The 24534-nt window shown below is 41.0% G+C and overlaps 4 protein-coding genes and 1 long non-coding RNA gene across 9 annotated transcripts; 3 read left to right on the top strand and 2 right to left on the bottom strand.

Annotated features, from left to right (window-relative positions):
* Positions 1–54: 54 nt before the first annotated feature.
* On the top strand, positions 55–8140 carry LOC115769213. 3 transcript variants are annotated; one of them, XM_030713924.1, is made up of 6 exons: positions 56–451; positions 5690–5864; positions 5928–6045; positions 6313–6535; positions 6602–7091; positions 7443–8140. In XM_030713924.1, exons 1-6 carry the CDS (start codon positions 122–124, stop codon positions 7904–7906), a joined length of 1800 nt encoding a protein of 599 aa, XP_030569784.1. In that variant the 5' UTR covers positions 56–121; the 3' UTR covers positions 7907–8140. The 3 variants fall into 3 exon arrangements, with proteins under 3 accessions (XP_030569785.1, XP_030569784.1, XP_030569783.1); XM_030713925.1 differs by having other exon boundaries at positions 55–451; positions 6313–7095; positions 7443–7545; XM_030713923.1 differs by having other exon boundaries at positions 6313–7091.
* A 306-nt stretch (positions 8141–8446) lies between these two features.
* Positions 8447–12758, bottom strand: LOC115769190 (proteoglycan 4-like). Its single transcript, XM_030713893.1, has 2 exons — positions 11816–12758; positions 8447–9642 (listed from the first exon to the last, which is right to left on the bottom strand). The coding sequence occupies exons 1-2, from the start codon at positions 12756–12758 to the stop codon at positions 8447–8449; spliced, it is 2139 nt and encodes a 712-aa protein (XP_030569753.1).
* Positions 12759–17306: 4548 nt separating this feature from the next.
* LOC115769216 (von Willebrand factor D and EGF domain-containing protein) lies at positions 17307–19265 on the top strand. Its single transcript, XM_030713928.1, has 4 exons — positions 17307–17500; positions 17559–18116; positions 18196–18399; positions 18996–19265. The coding sequence occupies exons 1-4, from the start codon at positions 17316–17318 to the stop codon at positions 19252–19254; spliced, it is 1206 nt and encodes a 401-aa protein (XP_030569788.1). The 5' UTR covers positions 17307–17315; the 3' UTR covers positions 19255–19265.
* Positions 19209–22035, bottom strand: LOC115769217 (von Willebrand factor D and EGF domain-containing protein). The gene is made up of 3 exons (XM_030713930.1): positions 21576–22035; positions 20290–20826; positions 19209–19605 (listed from the first exon to the last, which is right to left on the bottom strand). Exons 1-3 carry the CDS (start codon positions 21923–21925, stop codon positions 19293–19295), a joined length of 1200 nt encoding a protein of 399 aa, XP_030569790.1. The 5' UTR covers positions 21926–22035; the 3' UTR covers positions 19209–19292.
* Positions 22036–23252: 1217 nt separating this feature from the next.
* On the top strand, positions 23253–24523 carry LOC115769225. Of its 3 annotated transcripts, XR_004018720.1 has the most exons (4): positions 23253–23405; positions 23466–23486; positions 23567–23907; positions 23965–24523. It is a non-coding gene; the product is annotated as an uncharacterized LOC115769225 (long non-coding RNA). The 3 variants fall into 3 exon arrangements; XR_004018719.1 differs by having other exon boundaries at positions 23466–23861; positions 23926–24522; XR_004018718.1 differs by having other exon boundaries at positions 23466–23907; positions 23965–24520.
* Positions 24524–24534: the final 11 nt, after the last annotated feature.

Below are 24534 nucleotides of genomic sequence, written 5' to 3'. Positions count from 1 at the left end.
TAAGAACATAAAATTACATTCCTGTTGTACAAAATAATGATGAGCTGTTTGCTTGACTGAATAATAACAAAATAACAGCTAAAATTATTTGGTATTAAGCAAAGCAAAGCCAAATTAAGACATGAAACTCTCACGAGTGTGTGGCTACTTGCAGCAGCCACTGTTGCTGCTGCTGCTGTTGCTGTTGCTGTTGTTGCAACCTGGCTGCATTAGCAGCCAGAACAGCAGCCTGCGCGTGAATACATACCTCAAGGATGTGAATGCAACGGTAATGGTGCTGCCTTCCATACAGAGTGCGGGCAATATATGCACACGCGAGGAGCCCTACGTGGAGGTGGTGCAGGTGCCGGAGGTGCAGCCGGTGCGGGTGCGCACGTCCACCTGGTGCTTGGAGATACCGCCGCGCTGCCCCTCATACAAGACGGAAATGCGCGAGATGATGAAGGTGCAGGTGAGTGCAGGTGTATGCCGTTGCCGGCTATGCCTTTAGCGGGGCAGCGATTGCGTCATTGCAACACCTTCCAGCCGTGGCCAGTCTTGGCCAATATGCCCCACAAACCTGATTCCATTTGCCACATATGCCACATTGTTAACCAGGAAACCGCGCGCTTGGCCATATTCCATAAATTGCCATTATTTTTGACGGATTTAATGGGTTCTGTCAAAAAGAAATACACATTTACTATATATACTTAAGTATATATGAAAGTTGCGCAAGCACCTAGCGGAAAAATCGTAGGCAGAGAACGGAAGTCGCAGCTGTGTGTTACATGAAAAGTCTTTGTAAAACATCGACCGGTTTTGACCCATGCTTCAAGCACAGATAACGTCCTTGGCTGTCAAAGTTTCTATGAACTTTTGGGCAAACACGTCGTATGCGTGATATTCAAATTTAAAGAGAACTTTGCATACTCTAAGAAATACATACGTATATGATAGAGCTACGATTCGAAATGCAGTTCTGTATGGATTTTTTGAAACAAACAACTTTCAATGATTTTATTTTTATAGTTGTATTAAAAACGTAAATTTTGAATTTATAACGAATTTAATTAGTCTATGCCCATAATAAACTAAACGTATCTCACTTAGCTGGCACACACTTAAATATATATGCTTCGTTCAGGTAAAAGAAAACGTGAAAAATCGAGAAAAACGAGTGGCTGCCAAATATGATCAGAATCCGGTTGCGTGTTTTAGGCGGAGGGAGGGGGGGTGTGTGTGCCTAATCAGGCTCGGCTGGTTTTATTTAACTTTTTGTTTCTTTCTGGGCATTAACAAAAATATAATTATGTCATGGTGTCAGTGTTGGAAAGTGCAAATGAAAAGCGGAAAATCGAGCACAGCCAGGCTAACGAAAATATAAACTGCTCCACTAGCTCGGCCCAGCTCAGCTCAGCTCAGCTCAGCTCATGTGGAGGCTGCTGCAGTTGACGCCGAAGCTGTTGACACACTTTCGATTGCGTCATCGCAACGCTCGTTTCAACTGGCCATAAGATGCAGCCAGTTTTGGTTTAGTTCAGTTCCAACTTTAATTATGTGTGCACAAGCGTGCGTTGCATGTGTCTAAGGCTTGTTGCAAATTAATTTCATAATTTAACTATTTTAGATTCCGACATGGCTGCGAGAAAATGAGCAGAAGCTAAATAAATATGCATACCTGACTAATAATTATATACCCAGTCTAAGAACTGTAGCTCATATGGAAAGTGAGCTCAGCCAGACAGCTGCAAGCAAAGCGAATGGATTCATTAAGAAGTCGGTATTTTAAGACATTAGCTCATGTAGAAATCGATCTCAGATAGACAGCTGGACTTAAGCAGAGTGGCTTGAATTGCTATTTATTAAGAAGTTGGCCTCTGTAGAACCCGCAAATTAAATTTGAAGATATTAGCTCTGGTAGAAGTTCTGAGTTCAGTAGGATCACAATTTTACTTTCTTCAGTTGCAACACAGATGTTTATGTCTCACGGTAGAAGAAGTTGCATTCCACATTTGAAGAAACTAACTTCTAGAGCACCCGAGTACACAGATAGACAGCTGGACACAGAAATGATTGCTTTGTTAGGAAAGCAGTTTGGGGTTGGCATTTTTGGCGCTCAGCAGCTGTTTATAAGTATATTTGTGCGGTAAAAATGCCGATGCTAATTGCCAATTGCGTTTAATTAATTAACATGAAACAGAAATCGCTTGAGGAGTGCCAAAAAGCCATTTACGAGACATGAGACTGTGGAAAACTAGTTTTCCGCATACGATTTGTACCGTTGCCAAAGTGCCGAAAGATATTCCCCCCACAAAGATTTTCACAAATCAAGTGAATTATATAAAACAAAAACAAAAAAAAAAAAAATAAATAAATAAAAATAAAAGGCAGGCGCCACAATGATTGATGGGCCTGACAGTAAGCGGGAGCTGGAAGCTGTACGAGTTGTGGCCGTAATATGATCACTCGCATTTGTTAAACATTGCTCAACATGTATTCAATTACCTAAGCAAGTACTACGCACGAGTATTCATTTATGGTGAACATTCGACAAAAGGCTGCATTAAAAGCTGCGCTTAATTATGCTTACAATGAAACGGACAGAGCACACGAATCGTAATATCTGTGTTTATATTAAAATTTCCGCCTTATTAATTTATGCTCGCACACACACAGTTACAAACACAGATACAGATACAAATGCACAGCTGCAGATACACTTTGATCAACAAGGGAGAGAACAATGCGTAAGTTGTCCGGGAATTCGACTGAATAAAAAAAAAGCTGGGCATACTTCGGGACACTCACAAATGATTGTGAGAAGCGCTTGGCATTCCGATTATTCAATTAAATTGGCAACTCAAGGGGTCTGTGTCAACGTATGTGTGTGTGTGTGGGCGTGGTCTATGCATGTCTCAGATTTAACATAATCAGCACTTTCGCCTTTTGTAACTGCCCAGCACCGAGCAGCGTTACAAAGTTCAACGAGTTGACATTGAATGTGAGAGGACAAGGCAGATTCAGATGTGCTTAAATTTCACTTTATTGCAGATCCGAGTCGAAAATTATGTTGAATAGTATGAATCGAAGTTAATATGTAGTTGTAGTTTAATTTAAATGCTTTAATTGATAATCATCCTATTAAATTAATAAATGATATAAGTGTTAATGATCAGGCCTATTGGCTTGTCTAAAATGTTTTATAAAAAGGGTTCGTTTCTAAGATCTCTAAATTCTAGTGCCTTTTCTTTTCTATCTCGAGCATTAAATTCGATTTTTTAATAACATACGTTTTTTTGTGGATCGTAAAAACGGACTTGATTTATCCAAGTTGTTAATTTGTTATTTTATCTCTATATATTAAACTGTATTTCCTGACTGACTGATTGGTGATCAACGCACAGCCCAAACCGTAAGAGCTAGGGAGCTCAAGTTTTCACTGTAGTTACATTATGTGATGAAGGTGCTCGTTAAGACGGGGTTCCGGAAAATTCCACCCGCAAGTATGAAAAAATCGCGAAAACCATCCGATGGGCCTCAAACTCAATTCCACAGATCTTTGTTCAAATTCATTTGGGGGCTGCTTTACATTTTTCGAAAAATCCATTCCTCTTTGGTGGAAATGGAAGTCAAAGATTTGGTGGGTAACGTTTTGCCATCAAATTCATTTCCAAAGATCATTATGAAAATTCAATTGGGACGTGTTTCTCGAAGTTTTAAGTTGTGTCCGATTTGCTTCAAACTTACTTTCAAAGCTCTACATAACATTTAATGAATACGTGTTTCCACCCGCAACAGTGATAAATGGGCGGTTGTATGAAAGTTGTTTCATCTTTTTTTTTTTGTTATCATTATTATTATCATTAAGTGTAGAACCTGTACAATCATGATTTAGTACCTTTACAACACATGAATGGAAAATTTAATTTAGAGCCGAGCCCCATATCTGCCGCAGTATGAGAATTTTAATCAAAATCATTTTCAAAGCTTTTTAAGAACATTTATCTTATTCGCGCCACGGGCAAGGCCGGGTTATAACCGCTAGTATAAATATATACTTATGGTATATATCTATTCTTGAACTAAGTCAGATTTTTAAGCGCATAAAATGTTGCAATTTGTCAAAGACTATTGCATAATCGTTGGCTCAATATGACTAAATAAATATTTGTGGACTACTTTTAGGCACAACATACAATTGATTGTTGTTCAATATTTTAAGAGGTGTACTTTTAGTTCGAGTATCGCTTGAGTATATATAGTACAAATATTCTCAATTAAATAAATATGTACGCTTACGTCGCTCTACGATTTGAATAGATAATTTCTTTAAACACGTCGCAACAAAATCAAAGCTTTAATTAATTATTTTAGTTACATGACACTTAAAGTTAGTTTTGATTAGTATTTAATATGATTTTTAATATATATGTGACACTTGTCTTTACATTTATGTTTAGACGTCATAGGATCTGCGATTCCTTAATTTGTAAATTAAATACAAAACAATTACAATAACAAGCAGCGTAGCAACAACAATAAGGACTTCCCATAGTTCGTGTGGTTTTGGTGGGTTGGGTGGTTTAGGTCGTTGTGTGGTGGTTGTTGTTGTTGAACTAGTCGATGTTGTGCTTGCTTCTGTTTCAGTTGATTGAGTTGAGCTAGACAGCAGTCGTTCTGATGTAGACTCTGGTCGATGATCAGCCCCTACGTTAAATGTCAAAGTCTCAATTTCCTGGCCGCTGGCAAAAACCAATAGCAACAAAAGCCAGGTGCCGAATAGCAAGCTTGAAAACTGAAAGCGTTGCATTTTGTATTTATAGTTTTTGAAAATATTTAAATTAAGTGCTGCGCGCTTGCAATCGGTATGCGAACTGAGGACCGAGCAACAATTCCGCAAATCCACTCAAGAAACTTTGAGCTGCAACAGGAAGCGGTCTTTGATAATGCTTACATGTACATAAATTTAAATATTATTTCTTGTGGGCTAGCAATGAATGTGTGACAAAACATTCTGCTCATTGAATTTATCATCATTTGACTAATATGAACAATATTTATGGCAGAGCACATAATACTCTTGCAACGTCAGGCGGCGTAACTTTGATTAACTAGATTAAGATGTGACCACTTTCAGGGCTAAGGGCATAGTTTATACAGCGAGATACACAAAATAATGAACAGATCGCTTGTATAGCCTTTTTAGGAACTTCCCGGTTCTATCTCTAGTAAACTTTTATTTCAACTTCACGTTTGCGCCTTATCTAGCCATTGGTATGCTGCTTGAACTCGTTGCGAATTATAAGGCATAAGCTTGTAGGAAAAAGCCAGGTTTTGCGATTGGAAAACATTTTATACTCTTGGAAATGTATATGCCAAAGACTGAATTAGTCTTATTATATTTTCTTAAAAGAATATAAGATAAACGTTTCAAATAAGCTCCCATTAAATAAATTATTAAAACATATATCATGTATATAAACAAGATGAGTAACATCTTAAACAAGCTAAACAATTTGCTCACTAGAAATTATTCATTACTTTCAGATATCAGCAATGGCATTTTAGTTAAAAATGTAATAAAACGTTGCTTCATATCAATATAAGTTAAATCTTACTTACCCTCTCTCTCTCTCTCTCTCTGTCTCTCCCTCTCTTTCTGTTTGCCGCTCTCGCTGATTCATTCCCCCACTTCCATTTTTTTTAGAGAGTCAACAAAACGCGCACAGTACGCTTTTGCTGCCAAGGCTATGAGGGCAATCTCTCGGATAGCCACGCCAGCTGCCGGCCCATTTGTCGCGGCGGTTGTGGGCGTGGCAATTGCCTAATGCCCGATATCTGCAGCTGCGAGGAGGGCTACACCGGCAAACACTGCACCCAGCGTGAGTAGAGTACAAGAATTCCTTGCTAGTTAAATGTTTGATGTCCTTCCATTTTCTTGTCAGGCTGTGATCACGATCGCTGGGGACTGGAATGCAAGAATCAATGCCAATGTCAAAATGATGCGGTTTGTGACAATAAGACAGGCGGTTGCCATTGCATTGCCGGCTGGGCGGGTCAATTGTAAGTTAATTGTTGTCAATACACTCAGAGAAAAACTTCGTTCTTATCATTTGAAAGTTATTCTTTTTTTTAAGGAAATATTAATCATAAGCATAAATTGCGTTAGATCTTAAAGTAGCTCAAAATGTATCAAAAATAAGATGGAATCCCGTTTAAAAAACTTTTAATAGGAATTTGCGAGCTTGAAGAAGCGCAATTCAAAATTCTTAAGTTTTTCTTTGAGTGTAGTGTATAGTATAGAAACTGAAATATATTACATTCTTTTAGCTGCGAGCAGCCGTGTCCGGTGGGCACACATGGCGTCATGTGCCGCAAGACCTGCGACTGCAAAGAGAAACGTTGTCATCCGCAGACCGGCGAATGCATAGCAGAGGAAAGCGCTGGAGCCGTCAATGTCAGCCACGTTGTGCTGGAGACCATTAACTCGACCATGGCAAATCTGACGCACAACATCAACAAGATTGCCAAGCGCATTGGCAGCATGTCCGAGGTCAGCCACATCCAGGTGACGCCCAGTGCCCTGCCAGAGGTCATACTGATCAAACAGCCCTTACAGGAGGCCGCACACACGCCCAAGATCATATTGCACGAATCGAGCAATGCGCTGCTGGAGAATCTGCATACCGCTGCAGCGGCGGGTGTTCCAACACCCGAGGTCATACATGTCATCACGAATGCCGGCGGCAGTGGATCGCAGGAGCATTCACCACAGCTGAATCTGGCCGGTTTCGCTGCCGGCGAAAGTAATCCCAGCCGCAGCGCCCATGATCAAGATTCCAGCCTGCTGAGTACCTTGATTGTCATGCTGCTCATGCTGATGATTGTCATCACACTGGGCTTCCTCTATGTCTACAGACGTCAGCATTTGCACAAGGAGGCCGTTGTATATAATGCCAATGGCACGTTCAGTTCTCCACAAGGGCATGGCACTGGCCATGCCAATCCCGAGGTTGTGATCAGTGAGTCTAGCGCACTGGGCAAAATCTTTCATGGACCGCTGCCAAAGCCTCCTGCCATAGCTTCTAATCAATCCCAAACGAACGAGGGTATGTAAGTGTCGCCCCGCCTATTAAGAGGGCGGTTCGATGAATAACTTGATTATTGCTTTGCCAAATGTTTACTAAATTTATAAATTTTAAAAATATTTTCTGAAAATATAGAAAAAAAAAATGTATAGATAAAAAAAAAATTAGCTCGTAGGCTTTGCTAACTTTTACTGTAAGAATTTAAAATTCATTTGAAACCCAAAAATAATTTACTTTAAATCAGAAACAATAATTAACGGGTTCATATATAGATTATAATATGATTTCCATATCTTCATGTCTAATATCAAGTTATTCATCGCATTAGCCATGTATTAAAACAAACTAAGCTAATCTTTTGATTACTTGCAGCATCCTTGCCGGAACTATATGATACGCCGAGCAATAACTCTTCAATAACTACGCAACCCTATGCCTATGCGCGAAAGGAATCACTTTACTCGGTCATCTCGCCCAAGTCTCGCAAGGGCAGCCTCGACTCGCATCTGTATGACGAGATACGCTATCATCAGCAGCACCACCACCAGCCCCACCAGCACCACCAGGACCACCATCAACAGCAGCATCCACAACACCAACTACATGCCTCGCAGCAGCCACGTTATCAGCATTCAACCACAGCAACCGCTTTTTTGCCTCCACCCCCGCCACTTCGTCGTGGTCAGTCGCACCAGCAGCAGCAGCAGCACCACCACCACCACCAGCATACTACATCGGCTGGCTCTCATGTTTCGCACTTGATCATACCGCCGCAGAACGCCAACTTTCTGCAGGTGCCCAATCAGATTACAACGCACAAAATTGCCCACTTGTAGATTTTACGTTCGTTTAAGAATCAGACCGACTTTTACAAGCCGAATAACCATTACAACTAAAAGCACTAAGAATTAAAAATAAAATAAAATCAACAAGCAAATTACATCATGGAAATTGTTAAATATTAAATTGACTTTTCATATCTACCGTATTAGAAACAGATCTACGGCAGCGCAACAAAACACCATCAGAAATATTATTAGCAATATATGTAGGCATCATTGTACGGCTTTCAGATTTTTATTGCCATATAATCTTTACTTTTGTATAATAAAAAATTATATATAAACAATTTAAGCAAATACTTGTTTTATATTTATTTGGATTATTATTAACTTGAATGTCGCTTCAAACAAAATATTGATTGTGGGAGTTGCTGATGGTTGTTGTTGGCATTGTTGTAGGCGTGGTTGTTGAATCGTTTGTTGATAGTAGGGCTATTCAATTGCTTGTTATTACCTATAGCTGTTGATCGAGCTGTTGATGTAGTAGTTGTAGGTTTTCCTTTTGGGTTGTAGATGAAACTGGGCAATCGGTTGTTATATTGTTGCGGTCATAGATGGGACTGGGCTATCTGTTGTGGACTCTGATGTCGATGAAGGGGTTATTGAGCTGGTTGTTGTTGTTGGTGAACTTGTAGAATTAGTTGTTGAGTCGGTTGTTGTTGTAGAATTTGTTGTTCTGGTTGGAATTGTGGATTCGGTTGTTGATGTCATTGTTTTCGTTGATGGGACTGTATTTGTAGTTGTCGAAGTCGATTTAGTTGTTGAAGGTGCCATTGTGGATGTTGGTGTAGATGAGGCTCCCGTTGTTGTAGGTGCAAGCGTAGTAGTTTTTGGTGTTGTAGGCTCTGCTGTTGTTGTTGAAAATGTTGTTGGTTCAGGAGAGGTAGGTGAAGAAGTTGTAGGTGCAGGGGTTGTCGTTTCCGGAGTTGTAGGCTCTGGTGTTGTCGGTTCAGGTGTTGTCGGTTCCGGAGTTGTTGGCTCTGGTGTTGTAGGTTCAGGAGTTGTCGGTTTCGGAGTTGTTGGCTCTGGTGTTGTCGGTTCAGGTGTTGTCGGTTCCGGAGTTGTTGGCTCTGGTGTTGTAGGTGCAGGTGTTGTCGGTTCCGGAGTTGTTGGCTCTGGTGTTGTCGGTTCAGGTGTTGTCGGTTTCGGAGTTGTTGGCTTTGGTGTTGTGGGTTCAGGTGTTGTCGGTTCCGGAGTTGTTGGCTCTGGTGTTGTAGGTTCAGGAGTTGTCGGTTCCGGAGTTGTTGGCTCTGGTGTTGTCGGTTCAGGTGTTGTCGGTTCCGGAGTTGTTGGCTTTGGTGTTGTGGGTTCAAGTGTTGTAGGTTCAAGTGTTGTCGGTTCCGGAGTTGTTGGTTCTGGTGTTGTAGGTTTAGGTGTTGTCGGTTCCGGAGTTGTTGGCTCTTGTGTTGTAGGTTCAAGTGTTGTCGGTTCTGGAGTTGTTGGTTCTGGTGTTGTAGGTTTAGGTGTTGTCGGTTCCGGAGTTGTTGGCTCTTGTGTTGTTGGCTCAGGTGTTGTCGGTTCCGGAGTTGTTGGCTCTGGTGATGTTGGCTCAGGTGTTGTCGGTTCCGGAGTTGTTGGTTCTGGTGTTGTAGGTTTAGGTGTTGTCGGTTCCGGAGTTGTTGGCTCTGGTGTTGGTTCAGCCGTTGTAGGCACGGGTGGTGTGTCCGTTGTTGGTGGGTATGTTGGCTCAGCTGTTGTGCTTGTACATCTTGTTGTTATTGTTGGCTTGACTGTGTGATAAGTAGTTTTTGTCGGCTTCTTTGTATGTCGTGTAGTTTTCGTGGGTTTTTTTGTATGCCGTGTTGGTCTCCGTGTGTGACGAGTAGTTCTCGTTGGTCTCTTTGTCTGATGGGTTGGTTTTGTTGGCTTTTTGTGGCGTGTAGTTTTACGTGTGTGATGTGTAGGACGCGTTGGTCTTTTGGTAGGATGAGTTCTTCTTGTGTGATGTGTAGGTCTTCTAGTATGATGTGTAGGTCTCGTTGGTCTTTTCGTAGGATGTGTTCTTCTTGTGTGGTGTGTGGGTCTTGTAGGTCTTTTTGTGTGACGTGTAGGTCGCGTTGGTCTTTTGGTGGGATGTGGTCTTCTTGTGTGGTGTGTGGGTCTTGTAGGTCTTTTTGTGCGACGTGTGGGTGTCGTTGGTCTTTTTGTGGGATGTGTTCTTCTTGTGTGGTGTGTAGGTCTCGTTGGTCTTCTAGTATGACGTGTAGGACGAGTTGGCCTTTTTGTAGGATGAGTTCTTCTTGTATGATGTGTGGGTCTTGTAGGTCTTTTTGTGTGATGTGTGGGTCGCGTTGGTCTTTTGGTGGGATGTGGTCTTCTTGTGTGGTGTGTGGGCCTGGGAGGTCTTCTAGTATGATGTGTTGGTCTCGTTGGTCTTCTAGTATGATGTGTTCTTCTTGTGTGGTGTGTTGGACTCGGTGGCCTTCTTGTGCGGTGTGTTGGTCTTGGTGGTCTTCTGGTGTGATGAGTTGGCCTTGGTCTTCTCGTGTGATGTGTGGGTTTTGGTATTCTTGTATAATGTGCATATCTTCGTGGCCATTTACTTGTTTGTAAGATGTGTGTTGCAGTTGTTGTCACAGTCTCTTGGGTTGATATATTTGTTAAGGCAGTTGAAGGTCTGCATTTTAATATTCCTACAATAGTCGGACGACTTTCTCCAGCCTGACATTCATTGTTCGATTTAAGACCATCGTTTGTGAACCTCTTCGTATCCACATTTGCATCTTCTTTTAGCGAATTTGATTCCTTGCCGCTGATAGAAAGGATAAGGCAGAACACCACGGTCCTGCACAGAAGCCCTGAGAGTTTATATGACATTCTCTAAGAAGGTTTGCCCTCCTTTAGTTTATGCCGTAGACTGCATAACTTTAGTAAACGCTTTTTCTTTTAATAAAACATAAATTTATATTGTTCAAATCTGCGGGTGTGATTTAATTACTTAACGATATTATGTATTTAACGATATTAATTATAATTAAATGCGGGTTATAAGTATAGTATAGTAGTAGATTTAATAGAAGAAGATTACCAACGTTGACTTAAAATATTCAGAAGCGGAAAATGTGATTTTAATACTTTAAATTTGATACAAAAAATTTCTTTGCACTTCATATATTTAAAACGTACTTCCAACTTATAATAATGTTTTTATACCCTTGCAGAGGGTATTATAGTTTTGTCGTGAAATGAATAATGCATAGAAGGAGACATCTCCGACTCCATAAAGTATATATATTCTTGATCAGTACCAACAGCCGAGTCGATTTGCCATGTCCGTCTGTCTGTTTCCATGCAAACTATTCTCACAGTTTTCAAGTTATTTTTAAGAAACTTTGCAGAAGTGCCTCTTTTTGTTGAACGCAGTACGTATGTCGGAGCCAGCTGGATCGGACCACTATATCATATAACTAACATAGGAAAGATTGGTCGAAAAGTGGGTTCTTGTAAGAAAAACTTTTTGATTATTTAGATATCTTGACAAACTCGTCATTTATTAGTTTTACTATGCTCCCCATATATATGCAAAATCCGATTAGAATCGGACCACTATATCATATAAATGCCATAGGAACGATCGGTCGAAAACTAAGTTGTTATATCGAAAACGTCTTTATTTTTAAAGATATCTTAACAATACTCGGTATAAGCTATTTTCCCCGCGCTTCTTAGCACTATGAACATTATGAAAAGGTTGGGTCTGCAAGGGTATTAAATCTTCGGTGTGCCGAAGATAGTCATTCTTTTTCGTCGAAATTGCAATTTCGTTACTTCTACTCGTTATGCTAAAAGGTAACAATTTAAAACTTTATTTTGAGGTCTGATAGCAAGTTCTTTTGAACTTTATTAAATTAAAAAACATACAAATTATATAACTTTATATTATTAATTTTTTTTTTTGCTAACGGTAGATTGTGGAGGTAGCCCTGTAAGCGCCGCGTTGCTTGTGTCTGTATAACATGAATCCACCAAATCCTACTAGGCAAGCCACTAGAAAAATGATTCCCGTAATGGCCCATGGGCTCATGCCAGATTTTCGCGTATGTGGTTTGGGTTTAGGTGTTGGTTTGGCAGATGTTGTATTTTCGTTTTCTTTTTGTGTGGTTGTTGAATACTCTGTGGAAGTCGTTGTCGTTGTTGATGGTGGATTCTGTGTGGAAGTCGTGAGTGGTGTTGTCGTTGTTGATGGTGTTGTTGATGTTGTTGTTGTTGTTGATGTTGTTGTGGTGCTGTGGGTTACAGGTGCTATAACTTTCACAGTTTCATTCCTGATTTCTGTGCTCCCAAGCGGCTTGCTACAATTGATGGCACCACCTACGCCAAAATTTTCATGGCCCTCTACACAAGTGCAGCTGCCATTCGAGCACGTTTGGTTTTCCAAGCACTGCGGAGTGCAAACATTCTCAACGCAGTCTTCTTGACCTAGTTTCTTGTAGAAACCTTCCTTACAAATGCATGTTGTATTCAAACAATATCCATTTAACCCACAATCTTCAGAGCAGTTATTTTTGTTCCTCTCAGCTGGTTTGCTACAATTGAAGGCACCACCTACGCCATAATTTTCATAGCCCTCTACACAATTGCACTTGCCAGTCTCACACTTTTGGGTTTCCGAACACTGCGGAATACAAACATTCTCAACGCAGTGCTCGCTACCTAGTTTCCTATAGAATCCTTCCTTGCAACTGCATTCGCCATTCTGACAATCGTTGAGGCTACATCCTTCAATGCAGTTGCTTAAAAGTTCCGTATCGGTTATTTCCTGAGTAGTCGTTTTCGAAATGGCGCAAGCCAGAACAAGTAACACCAAGGTACTCGATAGTAACCCCGAATATTTACAGCATCTCATTTTATATATCAAGAATAACACAATTTTTTTTCTTTTAAGAATAACCAACTGATGCAGTTAAGTTTTCTGGCAAAACTGAGCGGAACTCGATTAGGGCTTCCCTTTTTATACCCTGTACCCATTGAAAATGGGTAAAAAGGGTATAATGTTTCTGTGCAAATTTATGTAACAGGCATATCTGACCCCATAAAGTATATATATTCTTGATCAGCATCAATAGCCGAGTCGATTTAGCCATGTATGTCTGTCTGTCTGTCCGTCCGTCTAGCCAAGAATCTAAGAACTTATAAGAGCTGGAGTCTTGCATTCAGCTGTAGGTCCTCCTAGTGCCCGCGCAGATCGAGTTTGCTTCCGATACTCGATAACTTTCCCCGTTTCCAAGTTATCGATAGAAAATAATAAAAGCTAGAGTCACCAATTTTATACCTATCGCTATTATCTTATAGCTATAAATCAATTAAATAAACCAATTTAGTAGAGTGGTTTGTTGCGAGGTCGAACCTTACCGAGGAAACTGTTTTTTTTTTTTGGCTGGTGTGGCTGTTGAGGTAAGAGGGTTCAGCGTATCTCCTAGTCGGGAGCTCCCAGCTAGAACCTCTTACTTGTTTCAGAGTGAAAAAAGAGAGAGCCAATGGTGGAATATGCTGGTATAAGCTATAAATATATGAATATAAATTGTTGAATTATAATTTGAATGAGGGTATCTAAGCTAATATTAACTGATTACTCACACATTTGTACAAAATTCTAAAGAAATTTACATAGAATGTGGGCAAATTTCTGTGTTATTATTAAGCCGGGGACTCAACCTTACATTGTCTCCTTTCTATTATATTATAAATAATTTTACTTTAATATTTTTGAATGTTAAATAAAATTGGGCCTTAGAAACGGGCTTAGCCTTTTCGTAAAAATCTCTTACAAGCAACTTCTATATAGACTGATGTGATGAGCGCAGTTTTCGGTGTCCGTTTTTTAGTTTAGTCGTCTGTTGCTTGGTGTGTTTATTATGTGCAACATTTCTAATGTATGTCTTTTGTTATAGAGTTGTTCTTGTTGTAAAATTGTTGGCGCATCGAAATTTGGTGTGCGGTTGCTTTTCATACAGTGGGTCATAAGTGGTGATTTTTATACCCTGAACCAATTAAAAATGGGTATAAGGGTATATTGTATTTGTGCAAAATCCAAATGTATGTAACAGGCAGAAGGGAGCATCTCCGACCCCATAAAGTATATATATTCTTGATCAGCACCAATAGCTGAGTCGATCTAGCCATGTCCGTCTGTCTGTCCGTCCGTATGTATGAACGCAAGGATCTCAGAACCTATAAGAGCTAGAGACTGAAATTTTAGATGTAGATGCTCCTAGTTCCCGCGCAGATCGAGTTTGTTTCCGATAATCGATAACCTACTCCGTTTCTAAGCAATCGATACAAATCGATATCGATATCCTGGTTTTTTGGCAATTTTGGTAAATAATAAGAGCCTCCATACTTGACATATAGCTTTTAAAATAGAATATATATATTCATTTGATGTTGGAAGAAGAGGGGTCAGGGTATTCCCTAGTCGGGAGCTCCCGACTAGAACCTCTTACTTGTTGAATATTATTTTGATGTCTTAATTTGAAGTCAGATTTGTGTTGAGTTATTCTTGTTTTTTTTTGTTTCAGCTTGGATTTTGTTGTGCCGATGCACAGGCTGTTGCGAATATTGTTACTATCCCCGCCACATGATATTTTATAAATGACGTTTCTTATGTCCATCATTGGTATTTTCGACCTTGTATTATTAAAGATTTTTTGTAATGTATTTGTGGGCTTGTGGGCTACTTTTATTTCTTGTCTGTTATAGCAGTCTGAGCTTATAAGCCGTTCCGACAATCGAGATACATATGTTGGAGATCTGTATATCGATCTGTATATTTATGGAGATTCTGTTGGCTTTTGTGTTCCGATATGTCTTTTAAATAATGTTCTAATTAAATTCTTCGGTTAGTCATTTATGGTCAATAGTTTATTAATTTCGTGCTCAATTTCTTTATGGTATATTTCGTCCGATATGTTTGTCATTCTTCTCATACAGCTTAGTGCCGTATTTAAAACCATATTTTTTGGGTTGTTAGAGTTGAAGTTAAGTATTCTTCCAGAAACTATACCACTTAATTTTAAGTGAGTTCTCCACCCTGTTTACCAAAGTATCTAAGAATAATAGCTTCCCGACATGTTCTAGTTCCACTGTGCCAATTATATGGTATGCTGGGAAACAGGCATACTACGTCAAAAGATACTACACTTCATCTTCCCCGATAGTGGCCTTGTCTTTGAACTTTAACGAATTCGTAATATTATTTTTAGAGTCCGTTGTCAAGTTTCTTTATATATGCACAGTCGATATTACGGAGAACGGATAGAGGAGGATATTGATTTCAGAGGTGTCCCTTCCATATTAATTTTCGGTAGTCCATATGTTCTTGGGGGTACCGCTGTGATAAAAATCATCTTATTTCCTTCGTCTTTTGATATATGTCCCATCTTAAACTATTGTGTCACAAGGTTTTTATTCTTTGCTTGAAATTTTGATGATGGATCCTGTCTTAGTGTTATACGCGCAAAAGTCATATAAAATATTTGTAATTTTATTTTTGTAGTCATCGCTATCCATTGTTCAAGGTCAAGGTAAGGGACACATACTCTTCCACTTGTAATATGAGAGCAGGAGTACCGCAGGGCAGTGTTCTTGGTTGTATACCTCAGATATACGCAGCCCTACCTCTCAACATATGGAATATCCCTCTAAGGCTATTATTGCGGCATATGCAGATGACATCGCAGTCATTTATAACTCCAAAAGTTGGGAAGAAGCAAGTAATGGACTTCAGGGATATCTTGATACTCTTGCAGCTTGGTGCAACCGGTGGAATTTGAAGGTTAACCCGCTCAAAACAACAAGCCCATGTTTTATCCTCAAAATGCGGATGCATACCCCTCCAATCCAGCTTAAGGGAGTTACCCTGGAGCAGCCGCCACGAGCTAAGTAACTCTGCATCATCTTGGACAAGCGTCTTAACTTTGGGCCACACCTCAAAGCTTCGGTAAAAAATGTCATCACAGACTGCAACAACTGCGGTGGCTCAACAATAAACGGAGCCGCTGAGATGTAAAAGAGCTGTATATATGCACTGTATTTTGCCGATATGGATTTATGGATATCAGCCAAATCCAATTATAAACGTATACAGGTATTGCAGAATAGGGTACTACGACAGATAACCAACTGTCCCTGGAACGTACGCGGCTCTACACTGCATAAAGATCTCAAAGTGCATGCAGTTGAAAAACAGATTGGAAGGCACATAAGCAGATACAGCGATAGATTAGTGAGACACCGCAGCCGGCTCGCAAGAGGACTACTCCCTGCCCGACCTTAAAGGCGACTCAATAAAAAAATCGTGGACCTCGAGCCAGCCAAGCAAACAATTATAAGTAAAAATAAATATTGATCAATTGACTAGTAGAATTTCAATCTCGGCTATTCTTAAATGTGTTTTTATACCCTGAACCTATATAATGTTTGTGTGCAAATGTATGTAACAGGCATTAGGTAAAATATAGTCGATCTAGCCATGTTCGTGTGTATGAACGCAAGGATATGAGAAACTATAACAGCAAGAGACTTGAAATGTTATCTGTAGGTTCCTAGTGCCTACGCAGATCAAGTTTGTTTCCGAGCAATCAATAAAATCGACATCGGAATCCTGTTTTTTGAGCAAATTGGGTAAATATTAAGAGCTAGAATCACGAAACTTGATATGTTGCTTCTAGAATATTATATATATATCAAGTATCTTTCATTTTATACCTATCGCCACTTCCCCGCTACCACCGAAGAGCTAGAAATCGAGTTGTTAACCCAACTAATATTGCCCACCAATTTAAGCCACAATTTTGATCCAATTGACTTTTTGAGAATACACAAATATTCTATGGTACAATAATATATGCTGTAGAAAATTTCATTAAGATCAGTTAAGAAACACACAAAAGTTACATATGTGTTTTGACTGTGCACGTGTTAGCAACAGCTAGCGCAAATTCCAAGAATTTCTGTATGCATGTACACACATACATCCATGCGCGTCTGTTTTAAATTCTTGTGATTATTTTGTCCGCTTTTTTTTCAAAAGTACTTAATTATTGGTGTGGCTGTTGAGTAGAGACGGCGGCAAGTAATTCGGTTAGTTTGCGAGTTCGACCCCTGCCAAGGGACTTTTTTTTTTAAATTTATCTTTATTAATTCAAACGAGCGCGTTGCGCGATCTGCATTTGGTGTTGGTATAAGAGGGTTCAGGGTATTCCCTAGTCGGGAGCTTTCGACTAGAACCTGTTGTTTAATATTCAGAAACACACATAAATAAAAGATTAAAGATCTGTGCCTAAGAAAAAGCAGAGAATTTAGCTGAGTGTGAGCTGTGGCTGATAAGGCATCGCACTGGCAAGGGGCACAAGCCACGAAATGCTCATTCCCCAGATGAAGCTGGAGCTGCGAACAACGCAAGATGCGCTGGAATTGTAGCTGGACCGAGCCGCTGTTGCTAATGCTGCTGGCAGAGACGTTGACGTCGACGGCCACCTTGGCAGCAGTGACACGAGCGAGTCTGGAGCTATATGGCGACATACACACACCCGGCGAGTTCGATTCACTTAGTCAAACGCGTCCGAATCTCTGTCAACGCGAGCTGCCGTAAGTAAAGCGCACAGTGCCGCCAGCTGACCATAGAAAATATCGAATATTTCCGTAGTGCCATATTCTTTCAGACGAACAAGGAGGTGCCGGTGCGTGGCAATGGCTCCAGCATTTATTATCAACGCATTGAGCAGTGCTGTGAGGGCTATCACACGGATCCGTACAGTGGACACTGTGTGCCGGATTGTGCGCACAGCTCGCCAGATAATTGCCGCAATGGCTTCTGCCGCGCAACGGGACGCTGTGAATGCTTTGCGGAATTTGTACGCAACGAGCAGGGCGCTTGCATACACACCTGCCCTATTGCCTGCCAACATGGACGCTGCTATCTGAATGGCACCTGTGCCTGCCACGCGGGCTACACGTTGGATGCGGAGACACGTCTATTTTGTCGCGCCCACTGCCCCAAGGGCTGTGGCACGCATGAGCAGTGTGTGGCGCCGGATAGATGCGAATGCGACCCGGGCTATCGACGCATCCCAGAGCTGGGCTGCCAGCCCATCTGTGCGCCGGACTGTGGCTACGGCAAATGCGTGGCGCCCAATGAATGCGAATGCATTCCCGGCTTCATGAAGCGGCGGCAGCGCAATGTCTGTGAGGCCGAGTGCTACCTGTGGGTACAATATGCTACACTCTCTCAATTGCCAGCAACTCACCGGGCCTGACTAATTCCTCTTCAACATCCTCTGCAGCAACTGTGAGAATGGCTTCTGTGAGTCCCGCTTCAAGTGCCACTGTCGTGCGGGCTATCGCTATGATGACAACACCACCAGCTGCCTGCCCGTCTGCCAGGACGATTGTGGGCATGGCAATGGGGTTTGCATTGCGCCCGGGATCTGTCGCTGTTTCCAGGGCTACGAGCTGCGCGGCAACAGCTGTGAGCCTTTGTGCGAGGGGTGAGTCTATACAAAAAAAAAGTTATTTAACCCGTGATTTCCACTTCATTGTTTTCATAGTCAGCTGTTTGGTAAACAAGCTTTAAAATATAACAATGTTTTACTTAGATATGGTTGCTTTTTAAAGACTTCACTCTTAGACAATTTAAAGCAAAAGTCAGTTAGTTTTGTATTAGAAAGATCGAAGATAACAAATCCAAAATGCCGAATCGAAAATTCTACAAATTCCTCAACTCTCTCTGATTCTTGCTGTGCTAATAGGAGTTATATTAACAATAAATCAAAAACATTCGAGAAACTCAGGCAGGTGTATAAATCGAAAATAAGATAATTAAAAAACTATAAGAATTTGGAAATAGACTCTGGGAAACAAACATTCAACCATTTAGTAGCCAATTAAAGTATAATTGTGGATCAACATTTGATGAGGCATCAGTTTTCTTGATCTTAGAACGGATTCTTATACTATAAATATTTGTTAGTTTAATAAATGCCTGAAAACAAAATATAGTGCTCAGAAATACATACACACAGCCCTTGAATCACACACATTTAAACACTCATGAGTATATATATGAGTATATGATTATTAACAGCTCCTGCGGCTACTATGGAAGATGTCTAACGCCCAACGTGTGCGGTTGTGGACCGGATGAACAGCATTGTGTACAGGGTAGCTGCGATGCCAATGGGCATTGCCAGTGCGCCGCCGGATGGACGCACTTCCTCGGCAAGTGCCTGGAGCCGCAGCAGATTGAGCAACAACTGAGCAGCCGACAACGACGCAAGGACCACAATGAGGAGTTGAATTACGAGTTTAATGCGCTGATTGGACGTTTGTTTAATTGGTCGTAGATTTAAGTAACATTTGAAAAGTGCACAACAATCGAAAATTAAACGGGCTGACAGCTCTGACGTCCCTTGATGCCGCTCTTGATGAAACCCGGCTTGCAGATGCAAAAGTTGGGCGCACTGCAGAAGCCATTGGGGCAGCCCTGGGGACAATGCGGCTGGCAGATGTTGCGCTGATGCTCATCCAAGACATAGCCCGGCTTGCATTCGCACTGATTCTGGCCAATGCAGACACCATTCAGGCAGGCTGCATCACAGTGGGGCACACACGATCCGCTCTTTCGCTCCCAATCATAGCCGGGCGCACATTCACAGGTATTGGGCGCAATGCAACGGCCGCCGTTCTTGCAGGGTCTGTGGATTGGGATAATATAAGATCGGACTGTAAACATGATTATGACTCTCAGTGTGCCCGTTTCGGACTATGAGTGTGAATTTGTGCACTGTGACTGTGAAAGTTACTTTTTAGTTAAGACTCCGACTGTAAGGCGAAGTCAAAGAATGTTAATGTCAGTGGATATTGGAAAGTGACTGAGACTAGTAGGTTTTGTGACTGTAAAAGTGACTCACTGTGACTGATGTTTATTTAAAACTTTGATTAGTGAGGAATATGAGTGTTAAGATGAGAACTGTGATTGCGCCTGTTTACTTGAGACGTTGTATGTTTATATGGGCACTGTGAATGTGATTGTTGATAGTTGATAGTGAAAGCGACAGTGCCGATTTCTGTGATAGTTAACCAATTGCGACTGCGACTGTTAGCGTTCGTTTACGAACTGCGACTGTGACTATTAGCATTGGACTGTGACAGTGACTTTGGGTGCTGTGATAACGGTCAGAAGTCAGCTGTAACTGAACATTCTAAAGTGTGACTCTGGATGTGAAATGGGAATGTGGCTAAGATTGGTTATATGGTACTTTTATAGTTGGTGTGGGTACTGTGTTTTCTTTTCATCTGTGATTTTGATTGTGAACTGCGATATGGGACTGTGACTGCTTATATGGCTGTTGTGACTGTGGATGGCCTTGCATACTTACTGCTCGCAAACGGGTTCGCAGCGTCCTTGCAGTTGCTGGTAGCCCGAGTGGCAGCTGCATTGTCCTGGCGCCGTGCATTGTCCATTTTCGCAGTTGTCGCAGACGGGAGCACAGCTGCCATCGGCGGCACGACGATAGCCATGCAGGCAGTCGCATTTGTTGGGCGCCACACAGCGGCCGTTGGCGCAGCCCGGATTACATTCCGGCAGGCAGTACTTGCGACTTACAGGGTCCAGTGTGTAGCCCTCACGGCAGCGACACTCGTTCTGATCGTCGCACACGCCATTGCCGCAGCCGAGTGGGCAGGTGGAGATGCATTTACCCTCAACGGTTCTCACATGTCCTGGCATGCATACACAGGTATTGGGCGCCGTGCAGATGCCATTGGGGCAGTCGTCCTCGCAAATCGGCTCGCAGCGTCGATAAATATGGGGATTGCGCTCGTAGCCCTCGCAGCACACCTGAATCTGGCTGAGGTCCGGGGTGGTGCCGTTGCCAACATACTTTTCCCTAGAGCCGTGCAACAACGAGGCGGTTCTATAAAGAGAAAGAGGCAGAGGTTTGGTTAATAATAGGTTGAAATATATATAGAGAAGAGTGAAAGACAGAAGGAATTTTTGAACCCATTGAAACCATTGACCCTTAAACTATTAACGAATACTCTCATTTACATTTAGCTGTAACTTAAAATCCAATAATTTCAACACAGAATATTTTATGAATTGACATATGTGAAACACATCAGAATCTACATGGGCTTATGAGAATCGTATAGTAGAGTGGTAGGCACTTTAAATTGAAGACATTTAACCAAATTGAGGTATTTGAAGCGCCCTATGATTCTAACATGTGAACATTTTACCAACTGCGGGAAGATAGCATTTGTTGCAGTATTTGTATAACTAGTTCGGTTAAAGCCATTGAGTAACACTCAACGGGATAAAGCATTTCTTATATCAAAAGCTTCTGAGCTCCATTCTTATATACATATTATTTTGCTCAGGGTCTATGCCTATTTGTTATTTGAATGCGACATAAATAAACGTATAAACTAAATAAATACACAAATTGATAATATATATACAAATGAAATTAAACCTCAAGACGCATTTCATTATCAGGCAAGTCGAGGATGTCGGGGTTGTTAGTTCAATGCGTGTAGCTGCCCTATTTTCAATTACTTAGAACTGCGCGATAATGATTCAAGCTCATGCAATGGGAATTTACGTATGTACATATATATTTGAATATGCCCCGCCTACCGACAGGCCACTTTTCATACTTACGGCACTTCCTTGTAGCAGATGCCGCTGGCCATAGCCGAACGGGTTTTATTTATGAACAGCGCCGTCTCATCGAGCACCTGTGGAGCTCGCGTCACCTGGTCAAGCGACTGGACGTAGTGTCCGGCTGGGCCCTGATAAGTCTCGGCGGGTACAAAATTGGCGTAGCTGCCATAGCTGCCATATTGCGTCTGGATCTGCTCGCTGCTGGCATTGCTCGACAGCTGTAGATTGCCGGCCACCTGTACAGGTTGACGCGTCTTGATGCCCGCCGTCTTGAACTGCGCCTCGCCCACACCGCAGAGGGCCAGCATCAGCGCTGCCCACCTGAGCAGGTGCCATGATGAGCTCATGATCTCTGACGTCACTTGGTTTGCTTGGAACTCTATGTAAAACTGTTCAAGTAGGCGGAGGATGAACTGCACACGTCCGCTCTTCACAGCTGCTGCACTTTAACTAAGCGCTAAGCAAATTTTCTAAATTCAATTCCAAATGCCTCGCAGCGGAATCGCGAATCTCGAGCCTCTAGCCTCCAAGCGCCAGTCTCTTGTCCCCGACCTCCGGCTTAATCAGCACCTCGCGATTTGCCTATCAATAATACTGGAGGCTACTCTCACATCTGGTGTTTATTGCTGATTTTATTTGTCTTGTTGTTATTGGAGGGCCTAAGCCAAGCTGAGCGAATACAATGTTTCATTTTGCCCGCTGGCAAACAAAAACAATATTCAGTGAATATTTTGAGTACTTCCGAGAAATCGATGAGTGATCATCAAATGAGGCAATCATCTAGAATAACAAGTGAGAACAATTGAATCGGTCGCAAACGACTGCGCAATACTCTGTTTACAATCAAAAAACCAACTGTGGCCTAAGAAAAAATTGATTTTAATGGGCTCTAAATTATTAGAAACCTTCCAGAGAAATTTTTATTGCATTTTAAGCTTTGAATTATATGCAATTATCTCGCGATAAATAAAAATGAAAAATCACAACACAGTGTAAGACCAGATGTATGATCAATGTTTGCATGTGAGTTGTACACATATATTAATATAGATCTATCCGATTTTGAAAGTTGTTAATTAAACACTTAAACATGACTAATTGAAATAATTCATGTTTGCAATGATAATTATTAAAAGGAAGACAATATTTAGCTAGCCAATAAGAGATCTAAGATACTCACGCAATCTCAATCTCTTGCACACTCAGACGGCAAATGGATAAAACACCGATACATACATACAAGCATACATACAAACACCAGCACACACATACGCACGCGCTGTATCCGACCATTGAACAGAGCAGACGCACACAGACTATATCGTTGCACTAATACAATGACAACATTTGTAACTAGCAGACACACGTTATGCAGAATGGCCGCTCTTTGCTTAAGTACTCTTAGTCGGACTGTCAATTTCATCAACTGATGCTTATGACATTCAGAATAGTTGTAGCAGCTGCAATATACAAAATAAACTGCAATAAAAGCATCAAATTAATTATTTCCCACGCTCACATCATCCACAATGTCAACTATATGAACAAAACAGAGACTAAGGTGGATTAGCGTGCGTAAGACACACGGACATTGTGCAAATAAAATCATTCTATCAACAATAAATACCATTTAAAACAAAGTTGTTTGTACAAATTCAAGTTTATATAAAATTATATGATCTTTGCAATAATTTTCAACAAAATATGTAGTTTAACTATATACAACATTCATTGTTAAATGAAGCTTTTGGAGCACGTACCCTGCCTCCAAGGCGACAAAAGTTGGCACACCACCAAAAAACGGAGAACAAGATGATGTTTTAATTTGTAAATATTTATTTGCATGTATATTAACAAACACACAGCACGATTGAATTGCACTTGCAGGCATTGCGACCGTTTAACAAGGTAGACGGACACAGACTAAATCCGTGCTTGCACAATGCCGGCGTTTACACCAACACAATTACAACAATTATAACTTGCAGGCGCACGTCATTTACATGGCCGCTCTTTGCTTAATGGCCCTTGGTTGAGTACCCGTCCATTCATTTTAGCAGCTGCAAGCCGCAGGGCAAACGGCAAAATAAGCTCAGCTTGTCGAAATATTTTCTCCCACGCTCACGCAAAAGACAAAATAATTATTTACATCTATTCCCTATGTTCACTTCACTTCATTATATAAACAAACAAAAGACGAAAGGTAAAGAATTTACATTTCAATCGGATATAGAAATGCGAAACACATCCAGACGACTATGAAAAAAAATTTTATTGCATACGGTAAATAATTAACAAAAAGTAGTTAGTCAAATAGAGATTGCATAAGGTACGTATTTTTTTATAGATTTATGCAATATAATATTTAGTTGCGCAAACTCCACAGCTAAGAACGGGGTGTGTCTTTACACACAATACAACCGATTAGCAGAGCAGACGCGCACAGACTAAACCGCGCCTGAGCTAAGATAAAATTACCCCTACGCTCTCACCATCCACAATGCGCTCAGCTGGATAAAAAGGGATCGAAGGCATACGCGCTAATGACATGAGTTTAGTAGACATTAGATACTAGAAATCTCTTAAAATTCTCTCTTTTGTATGAGATGGCTGAAATGGAATCAGAAGCAACGGCGCATAAACAGGAATAGAATGAACGAGTATTTCCAACGCTGACACCACTCACAATATCAATTGTCTGGATAGATGCTCTCTGGCCGTGTGGTTATCCGCAATGTAGATGTTAATATTAAAAAAAAAAAACTATATGAGATGTATGGATGTAGGTATATGCTGTGCATACTCGATAATCTAAGATCGCTGGAATATTGTCCTACTACGATATACTGTAACGCTTTATACTGCTTAATGTCAGGAAAACGTTAGTTGAAGAGTATTAAAATTAAAAGATACGCAACCAAAACAAAGTTGGAACTTAAAAATAAAAACAGTTTAT

The sequence above is a fragment of the Drosophila novamexicana genome, unplaced genomic scaffold (assembly GCF_003285875.2).
Source record: "Drosophila novamexicana strain 15010-1031.04,08,12 unplaced genomic scaffold, DnovRS2.1 tig00004549-arrow-arrow-pilon, whole genome shotgun sequence".
Taxonomy (NCBI): domain Eukaryota; kingdom Metazoa; phylum Arthropoda; class Insecta; order Diptera; family Drosophilidae; genus Drosophila; species Drosophila novamexicana.
This window is presented reverse-complemented; position numbering and strand designations above follow the sequence as displayed.